This window comes from Amphibalanus amphitrite, unplaced genomic scaffold (genome assembly GCF_019059575.1).
Source record: "Amphibalanus amphitrite isolate SeventyFive unplaced genomic scaffold, NRLGWU_Aamphi_draft 000139F_arrow, whole genome shotgun sequence".
In the NCBI taxonomy this organism is placed as follows: Eukaryota; Metazoa; Arthropoda; class Thecostraca; order Balanomorpha; family Balanidae; genus Amphibalanus; species Amphibalanus amphitrite.
In genome coordinates this window covers 603,467-613,443 of record NW_024881634.1, presented here as the reverse complement: position 1 = coordinate 613,443, position 9,977 = coordinate 603,467, and the positions used below count along the sequence as shown (strand labels likewise).

General features: G+C 48.9%; 1 protein-coding gene across 3 annotated transcripts in view; it reads left to right on the top strand.

Annotated features, from left to right (window-relative positions):
* The first annotated feature begins 323 nt into the window (after window positions 1-323).
* LOC122382443 (mechanosensory protein 2-like) overlaps window positions 324-9,977 on the top strand; it is a 36,879-nt gene continuing 27,225 nt past the window's right edge. Inside the window, exon 1 of one of the 3 annotated variants that reach the window (XM_043367756.1) lies at window positions 324-426. In XM_043367756.1, coding sequence (XP_043223691.1) covers window positions 405-426 — 22 coding nt within the window. In that variant the 5' untranslated portion in view covers window positions 324-404. The remainder of the gene's footprint in view (window positions 427-9,977) is intronic. The other 2 variants (XM_043367755.1, XM_043367754.1) reach the window with 2 other exon arrangements.

The window sequence follows — 9,977 nt, the reverse complement described above, 5'->3', positions numbered from 1 at the left end:
GATCCGGGACTCTCCCGCTGAGACAGTCCTGAGCTCGTGACGCCTCCTTCCCACGCTCCGTCCGCTCGGGTGGCCGTGAAACCAATGAGGGCGGCTCGAACGGGGCGTGCCGGCGACGGCCACTTATCCGCCGGACAGCGGGCGACGGCCGTGAGACGTCAATATCGGCGCACGGCGGGACGCGCCGCCGCCGCCGCCGCCGCCGCCGCCGCCCGCCGGCCGCCTACCCGTCATGTCGCCGGCACTGCGCCGGTCGCCGACAGCCGCTCGATCGTTACCATGGAGACCGGTGCGCGGAAGACGGCCGGCTCCGGCGCGACGACGCATTGCTCGGTGGCGGGTCGGCGGTGGCGAACCGCTCATAGTAGTTTGTAGCCAGGTCAGGACGTCCGCGGCGTGCGCTCATGGGGGACCGCGACGAGGAAGGTAGGTGCTGGCGCCGCCGGCTGTCTGTGTCTCTATGTGTTTCTGTGTGTCATGTGACTCGTCAGCGGCGTGTCTGTGACAGCGACTGTCACCCCGGACGCTGACGAGCTGCGAACGAGTCTGGCCGGCGGCCGCGCGCCGCCAGGGCGGCAGACATGCCTGAGTGACAGCGGCATCCGCACGGCGGGCCTGATTACAGGATCATCAGCTCGCCGGGCGCAGCCCCTAATAACATCCGCGCGTGCGGTGCCAGCGTCCAGGATGTATCATCTTCTCTCATCGCTTACCATCTGTCAGTCGGGTGTAAACATCTCCGACATAATGGTCCGGGAATCCGGCGGCACTGTTTAGCTGTTAGCGGAGCCGATTTTACCGAAATATTTCCGAAACGTGGGTTGGTTTTGTCGTAAAACTTTCGTCGCTGCTCCGACAAACGTCTGTCAGATTTATAAGCCATATCGTTTGTTATAACAAGAAATAAAGTACAAAATTATTTCAAATCAAACAAGCTGAAAATGCTAGAAGTTGCAGATTGACGAAGCAAGGGCGGTCTGCCTGCATGCGTAAATGGGTTTTGAAATGTGTAATTTTTGTTAACCCTCACCCGCACATGCCATTTTCCCATCCTAGAACGCACATGGGGGGGGGGGGGTGGTTGCCACCTCCCCTCGCGCCATTGCGTTCCTGTTGGAGATAGAACTTCGCGGTAAGGACCAAAAAGATTCTTTGGGAAGAGACGAATCCAATGATACCCAGTTTTACCTTCTCAGGTCTGTCATTGACCTTCCAGGTCAGGTCAAACTAAAAAATGTTGCTGTTTTGGGTCACCGTTGGATATCAAGTGCGCTGCTTAGCATATACCGATGACGATGCCGTTTTCTGGTGCCAAGCCAGCTAGAACCTCTTTGTCACACTACCCGACCAGGTTTTTGCTGCTGAGGTCATTTCAGGTCAAGTTAGGTCAAGGTCAATGATATGTGTTTGTATGTCTGTGTGTGTCTGTGTGTATACTGATGTGTGCACCGATTGTTTATGTGTCCATATTACATGAAATCATGATCTGAGAAGCTTTCACCAAAAATGCAGTCAAAAAACTTCACGAAAAGTAAATTCAGCTTGCCTAAAACGCAATCATTTTAGATGACCTAGGTTGACCTTGACCCTGACCTTGACATCTGTACATCGTCGAACAACATGTTCCATGATAGGTGGGAGGTAAGACTGGCAAAAAAGGCCGAAAGCAAGGTGTCAAAAGCTCACAAGGCTCATAGCCAACGCAAGATGTTAAGAATTGGTCATTTGGGTCATGGCATGACCTGAAAACAAGGTCATATCTCCGAAACCAAAAACCACAGAAACTTGAAATTTTCAGTGGACATCAAGAAAGGATAGAGGAGCAGCTATACGAAAAATCAGGCTTCTATATATAGCTCCAAAAATGTTGAGTACAGAGCAGAATGACTGCCTGGGGGGGGGGGGGTGGCAACTGGCAACCCCCACCCCCTATGTGCGGGCGAGGGTTAATTAACTAGCAATATTCATTGCGTATCATTTAGTCAGGTACTCATTAAATTGCATGCCAACATGCCACGCATATTCGTCTTCGTTGGCGATGAATTTGAGTGAAATAGAACGTTTTCCGTGTTTAAACGTTCAAATAGAATTACTTCGCTGAAACTTTAAACGTTTAAATATAAAACGTTAAGATATAAAAATAGGTATAGGAAACAAATTCATCTACATTTGAAAACTTGTTTTAGCGCTGGCTGTATGTAAGGTAATAAGTTGTATGAGAAAAAAACGTTTTTAAATGGCCTCCTTACCTACAATGAAATACCAATTGATAACATATTGAAATAATTATTCTTAATGATATTAAGAATTATAAGAACTACGAAACAATAATTCTTAAATAATTAATAATTATTTCATTATGTCATCATTTTGCATTTCATTGTAAGGAGCATAGGCGGCGGAACGGGGAGGGCACCGGGGCACCGTGCCCCCCTTTGATTTTGGCATTTTAACATTAGCCCTATTGGCGTTGCATGGAAAGAATGGGACCAATAGTCGGCACTCGGCAGTGCCCCCCCCCCCCTTAATTGAAAGTGTTCCGCCGCTACTGGTAAGGAGGGCATTTAAAAGCGTTTTTCTCATACAACTAACAGTTGAAAACCGTGAGGTGATTGTGATTACGAGCGAGCGAGCGCAGCGAGCGAAGCGAAGTCTTTTCAATATAACGGAAAAATCTCAGTATGAGCGGCCCGGCCCGGCCCGGCCCAAGTAGTGATAAGTAGTGATTTTGAGAGGCTCATATCTCGGCAGCGGCTAGAGCGATTGTCTTGCGGTAATTTTTATAGTGTAGCTGCATCCCTTCTACCAAAGGTCGGATACTCTTGATCAGTGGCGTAGCCAGAGATCAGCGAAAGGGGGGGCCATGGTGCTCGAGGGGGCGACTTTTTCCCTTGAGAGGGGCGCCATTGTCAGCTAGTGACAGGGGTGTCAGTCTAAAATGTAACGTCATGTTCATGCATGATTTACTAGGTGTTGCAAAATACATAAGAACCAGCTTTCGCTGATTTTCATAAAATCCAATTAATGCAATTTGCAGCCTGGTGTTTTTTTTATCAAAAAACCTTGATCTAGATGAATTTTTAGCATGATATAGAGATGAATTTTTAGCATGATATAGGAAACGAGCTCAGGCTATGGACTAGTGATGTCAATCACGGAAAATCGGAATACCGATACCAAACCAAATACCAACTAAAACCACGGGAGAATACCGAAACCAAACCAACTTGGGAAACTGAGGGAAATACCAACTTTTTACCGATTTCTTAGCCTCTAATACATTAGTGAGGGCTTATGATACCAACAAAATACCAAACACATTACGATTGAAATACCAAATACCAAGTTGGTATCGGTTTGGTATCGGTATACCAAAAAGTTGGTATCCGATTGACATCTCTACTATGGACATTTTATTCTCCAAATACGCATCCATGCGAATTCGAAACGGTAAAATAACTATACGTTGATCGGTAGGCAGAATCTTTATTCTTTGCAAGAAAGAAAAATATACGGGCTCACTCACTGATCCGAAGTGACATGTGGGCTGCAGCCTGTGGTCGACCGGGGTTGCCGTGTTTAGAATCTCAGAGCGCACGTATGTAGGATACACGCTGCGACTTATTGCCTAAATTGGAATAAAGGAAAGACTTGAACATTTAAGACCATGAGATCCACCATGAGATCCCAACTCATTGTCATACCAGCAGCGACTGCAGTCAGAGGCGACCGAACGCTGACATACGTTCTGGATTTTTTCTCCACACATCACCTTTACACTTCGATGTCTAGTGCGTGCAGCCCCTACTTGTGGACATGCATGACTGCCTCCAGTGACTGACTGCCACTAGCCTCCAGAGGGAAACAACTCCAAAAATAACAGTTTTTATTAAAATCGTTTTCTGCAATAACTCTTGACTCAAGACAGTGAAGACATTTATTTTGCCAGCATCGTATTCCTCTCGTCGAAACGCATCGAATGAACTATACGTTGACATTGAAAGGTCATTTTGAAAATTTGACCTCAGGTCAAGGTCATGACCTTGACGGACAGGGTCATGCTGCATATCACCCGATCCGTATCGTCGAGCTGAACACATCTGACGTGTTTTCACCGCTTTAGCACGTCTCTCAAAAGGTATAGCCAAAGAAATGCTGGTGACCGTTCATGACCTGAGATGACCTCAGGGGCACACAGAAGGGTCACAGGTGCATTTTGTCGATTCAGTGTGTTATGTTTACCTATGAACCGATGTTTGAGAGGGTTTTGAACCACATTCGTCCAAAAGAGGCGCATTTCAATTTTCTCCAATTGACTTATGCCTAATGGAGAAGTCGCAAAATTGACCTGACCTTAGGTCATGGATATCAAAAGTCCGAGATAAACATTTAATACATATTGTTAGTCTTATCAATCTCTGAAAGTTTCAAAAGTGATCGTTCCGTCGGTGTGGCGTACGCTGGGGCGGTACCGCACTGCTAGGCGGGGGCGGCATCACAATAATGGGCGGCAATGCGCTGGGGGGCAGCACTTGCCTTGAGGGGTGGCATTGTACGGTGAATGGGCGGCGTCGCATTGAGGGGCGGTATCGCAACGAGGGGTGGCACTAACGAGGCTGCCTTATAAGAAACGCTTGGCACATCCTAGCCCAGCTCGGCGCCGCCTGGCTGCTGCATCTTGAAAAGGGTCCTTGGTGTCGATGAGGCAGCCCCATTGTCAAATAATTACCTACCTAACGTCAGTGGTCTCGGGGAAGGGGGGGCGCTATCGATCTTGAATGGGGCGGGGCGACTGAAGTCTCCATTCAGATGGGCGTCAGTGGACGGGGGGGGGGGAGGGCGCCAACGAACTCGGATAGGGCGAATGTGATCTTCAGAAGGGCACCGGGTGATCTAGAGGGGTGTAATGCTTAGATGGCGTCACTGCTGCCTTCAGTAGGGCGTCGGACGCTCTGAAGGGGCGCCATTGATCTCGGATGATTCGACTGTTATTTTCAGAGGGGCACCAGTGGTTTCAAAGGGGCGCCATTGATTTAGGATGGGGCGACTGAAGTCCCGGTTTAGGTGGGCGCCAGTGGCTCCGGAGTCTGGAGGGGCGCCAGCGACCTTGAATTGATGGGGCGACTGTGATCTTTAGAAGGGCGTTGAGGGGCGCCATTGGGCATGGATGGGGCCGCTGTTGCCTTCAGCAGGACGCCGGACGCTCTAGAGGGGCGCCTTGAACTTGAGTGGGGGGACTGTAGTCTCAAGGGGCGTTGTCTCGGATGGGGCGAATATGATTTTCAGAGGGGCGCCGGGTACTCTAGAAGAGCGCTATTGGTTTCAGAGGGTTGCCATCGATCTTAAGATGAGGCAGCTGTGATCTCCGTTTAGATGGGCGCCAGTGACTTTTGAGGGGCGCCAGCGACCTCGGATGAGGACGACTGTGATCTTCAGAAGCGCACCGGACGCTCTGAAGGGGCGTCATTGGGCTTGAATGGGGCGACTTTAGTCTCAAGCGGGACGACTTTAGTCTCAAGGGGGGCGCTAGTGGCTCTCTTGAGGGCGCTATTGATCTCGGATAGGGCGACTGTGATCTTGAGAAGAATGCGGGTGCTTTATGTAGAGGGGCGCCAGTGGTTTCAGGGGGCGCCATCGACCTTGGATGGGGCCGAATGGGGCAGCTGTGAACTTCAGAGGGGTGCAATCAACCTTAAATGGGGCGACTGTTCCGTTCAGGTGGGTGCCAGCGGCTTTCAGGGGCGCCATCGACCCTGGGGGTTCGGAATACCTGTTCTTGTTTCCGGAGGGGCGCCCTTAAACATTGGGGGGCTCAGGTCCGGGGGTGCCCTGGAGAACATTTGGGTGTCCAGGCACCCCTAAAGAGATATTGACTTCGATCCCTGCCTGCACATCGCTTTTTAATTCATGTCCCTCTGTAAAACGGCATCAGCCTAGTCGGCGCTAATCTGGGGCGCCATCTGGGCGGCTGGGCGGAAAGGGGGGGCCATGGCCCCCATGGCCCCCCCCCCCCTGTCTACGCCACTGCTCTTGATCTATGTGAGTGACCCCCACTGTGCGTGCAAAATACAACAATAAGAGGTGCCAAATTTGTTCCCATTTCAGTAACTCGGTAATTACTGGGGCGATTTCGCTGAAACTTGGCATACAGGTAGGCACCCACCAGGCGAAGCATTCCCATGTGTTGCGGTTAGGGTGCTACTGCACGTGCGCACGTGCAGAATGCCGCTTCCAGATCTCAGGAACGGCTGGGCCGATTGCGTTCAAATTTGGCACACCGCTAGCGACCGGTTAGAAGGGTGCTTTGCACAAGCCCGTTGGAAGTACCATCTCGCCCTTCCGCACGTGCAGGGCTCACTATCTCGCTCGCTCGTTCTTCGCCCAAAAGGCGTTTTACTGGTACATATGTATAGTGCTTCACCTGCCTAACTGATTAAAATGCAACACTTCTTTGCAATTTAATCAGTTTCTTTAGATTAAACTGATCAATGAACTGATTAATCAGCCTTCTTTAAAATTGTTAATCGTAGAGACGTAGGGAATATTTATTACGAGCGAGCGAGCGCAGCGAGCGAAGCGAGTCTTTTCAATATAACGGAAAAATCTCAGTATGAGCGGCCCGGCCCGGCCCGGCCTGTAACGCTTTTGAGAGGCTTATATCTCAGCAACCGCTGGACCGATTGGCCTGCGGTCTTTTTTGCTGGGTAGCCCCATCCCTTCTACCCCGTAATTGACTGCTTTTGATACACCTCAGTGACCGTCGTGGCACGTGCCACGTGAAAAGTCAAGGGTGTTCAAGCTGTTTTGCAAAAGTAGTGATTTTGAGAGGCTCATATCTCAGCAGCCGCTTGGGCGATTGACTTGCGGTAATTTTTGTAGGGTAGCAGCATCCCTTCTACCAAAAATAGGATACTCTCGATGCATGTGGGTCACCCCCAGTGCACGTGCAAAATACAACAATAAGAGGTGTCAAATTTGTTCCCATTTTAATAACTCGGTAATTACTGGGGCGATTTCGCTGAAACTTAGCATACAGGTAGGCACCCACCAGGCAATGCATTCCCATGTGTTGCGGTTAGGGTGCTACTGCACGTGCGCACGTGCAGGGAGCGCTTCCAGATCTCGAGAACGGCTGGGCCGATTACGCTCAAATTTGGCACACGGTTGGGGACCAGTTAGTAGGGTGCCGTGCAAAAGTCAGTTTGGACCCCGTTTGCACGTGCGCACGTGCAGAGTGCCGCTTCCAGATCTCAGGAACGGCCGGGCCGATTGCGTTCAAATTTGACACACCGCTAGCGACCGGTTAGAAGGATGCTTTGCACAAGCCCGTTGGAAGTACCCTCTCGCCCTTCCGCACGTGCAGGGCTCACTATCTCGCTCGCTCGTTCTTCGCCCAAAGGCGTTTTACTGGTATCGTTAATCGTAAAATCGCAGGAGTGTTTACTGTTTATAAAATGGTACGAACTACGATCGTTGAAGTCATTAAAATGTATAGGTATAACTGGTATAACCATGGGTGGACAATGTTTGAAAAAGTTACCCCGGCCGGCGACCGATAGTCATGGAAAAGACGGCATGCTCAAATAATATTTGTAAACGGTTATCAACAAACCCCTTTTCTGTTGATTGAAATAATGGATGTTGTGATTGCTGAATGATGAACATTTTAACTCTCAGTTATTTCTCAGTTATTCAAGGTCAGGCCAACAGGTCACATCAAGTGACCTCGCCTCAAGTCTCACAATGGTGTTGGGGGCCGGGGGCGTTTCTAGCCTTAGTCCCCATGCAGTTGCTTTTACGTGTGTAGGTGAAACTGCGGCAAGCATTTGCGTGAAACTCAGTTAAGGCAGTTATAAATTATAAATTCAGTTATAATAAATCAATTTCGCATCGTGGTTCTGAATTTCGCTCCCAAGTCACCTAGGATCAGGCCATCAGGTCGATTTTGCTAGATAACCATGATTTAACAATCTGCGTTCATGGATCATTTGCAGAGCTTGGGTATTTCCTAAAAAGACGAAAGTTTCCTTTTTCACACAAAAATGTTAAATTTGACCGTTGTGGCCCTCTTGAAGCCAAGCGATTGGTTTTCACTTGCACCTGAAATGTCACTCGCGAGCGAGTCTTAAAATAGCTATCAAATGTTTTGTTTGCAGTGTTCTAGCTCCTCTAGATCACGAGCTATGAGAAAAGTTGTGAAAACACGCTATGAAAGGGAAAATTTGACTTTTAATGTCGTGTGGTGATTTATTTTTGTGCTGGCCTAAAATATGACGAAATTTCTCTTATTATGTTTAGCGTTCTTTGAAACGGCGCTGCCACTCCTCGCCACGCAGCCCAGCAGCCGAGTTTGAAAGGGCGTATAACGCCTACTCTACCTCTCGCCTCAACGTTTTCGATAGGGCCACCACCCTGGCGTGATTCAAGTTGAGGGGCCTCGAGCCCCCGCAGCTCTTCTACTTCTTCAATGCTACCCATTTTGTCTCATTGATATGACTCTAGACCTGTTTTCTTGTGTGATGTTATTGTAACGTCATCTTACGATAACGACCCTTGAATATCGTTTTATTTTGCATGTTTGATCAAACTTGTCGGGCTCTGCGATGAAAATGTTTTGTCAAAAAGTCCCAAAAAAATCTTCAAAAACTTAAAAGATCTTCAAAAACTTAAAAGATCTTCAAAAACTTAAAAGAGGTAGATAAGAGTAAAGAGAAACACTTTTGTAGGTAGAACTCAGCTTTTTCTCGTTTGGAGACAGTTTTTAGGAATTACAAGAGTGAAAAAGTTACCCCGGCCGCGCCGGGGTTGGCTGAACGTTACCCCGGCCACGGCCGGGGTGGCCGGGGTAGGTTCTCCACCCATGGGTATAACCTTTATATATACGAACCCTTGAGGGTGCGCATATAGTGCAATGTTGAGCCATGTGTTTACATTTACTTGGTAGTTTATTATTAAATCGTTAAGTTGTTTCTGCCCATAAACATTCGCAGGCAGCTTGTTTGAAGGTGACTGATCCCGTTTTATTGCCGTACTTTTAGATGCTAGCTGAAAACTATTTTATTTTATGTTTGCTTATGTCGATGAGGTCGTATCCTACATTTCTCACGGCATTTATTCTGCTCGATTCGCGAACTGTCATGAAATCACAGAATGTTCGGAGTGAATCACGGAGGAGGTCCGTTCTTTCCGGGCAGACTGAGAAGTGGGAAACATTATCAGAAGTAGCAGAAGTGTGCATATTCTCCAGGGATCCCGTTTATCGATTGCAGCAAACGATGTCACTCTGTGGGCCCTCATCTGCCTCTGATTCCGACAAATGTTTGGAGACGGCTCGCCCGATCTGAAAGCGGCATGGTCTCCTCAGTGTTATCTTTGAAACTCCCACGATCATGGGTTGACGCTTCCATCTCTCTGAAGTCAGATGTTACTCTCAGAAGTATTGTATACATCTGTGTCACTCTGAGTTCTGGCAGTAGCACAGAGCCCTACCCGCCAGTGTGGTGGGCGTGGCGTGAGGTGGGCGTGGTAACGAGGCACGTCACGACGGCTGTACGTGTCTCCGGCCATCACAGCTGCTCGGGTCGCACGTGGCGACTCCGTGAACGAGTCGTGGCTAACAGACGCCATAGGCACGTACCCGTGCACAGGCACGTCGCCTTTGTGTGCTCAGTGGCCGGTAACAGGGGGTATTTACGACTGTGGGAGTCGATGCATCCGTTCCGCCTATTCTTAGCTCCTCTCTCAAAAGAAAGTAAAAGAAAAATACCGTCTGTAGGAAGACATTAAGCGTGGTTACTAAGCGCTATGACATCCACACCGTTGCTTGTGAAAGTCGGCCGGATGATGGAGAATCAATGGCTAAAGAATAGTGGCTGATTATGTCATATGTGGAATGATAGGGTATTTTCAGTCCTCTTATATGCGCCAGCCCATTTCCTTTCCAAGTGCGATGCTGGCATGTTCCATCAAAACATAAT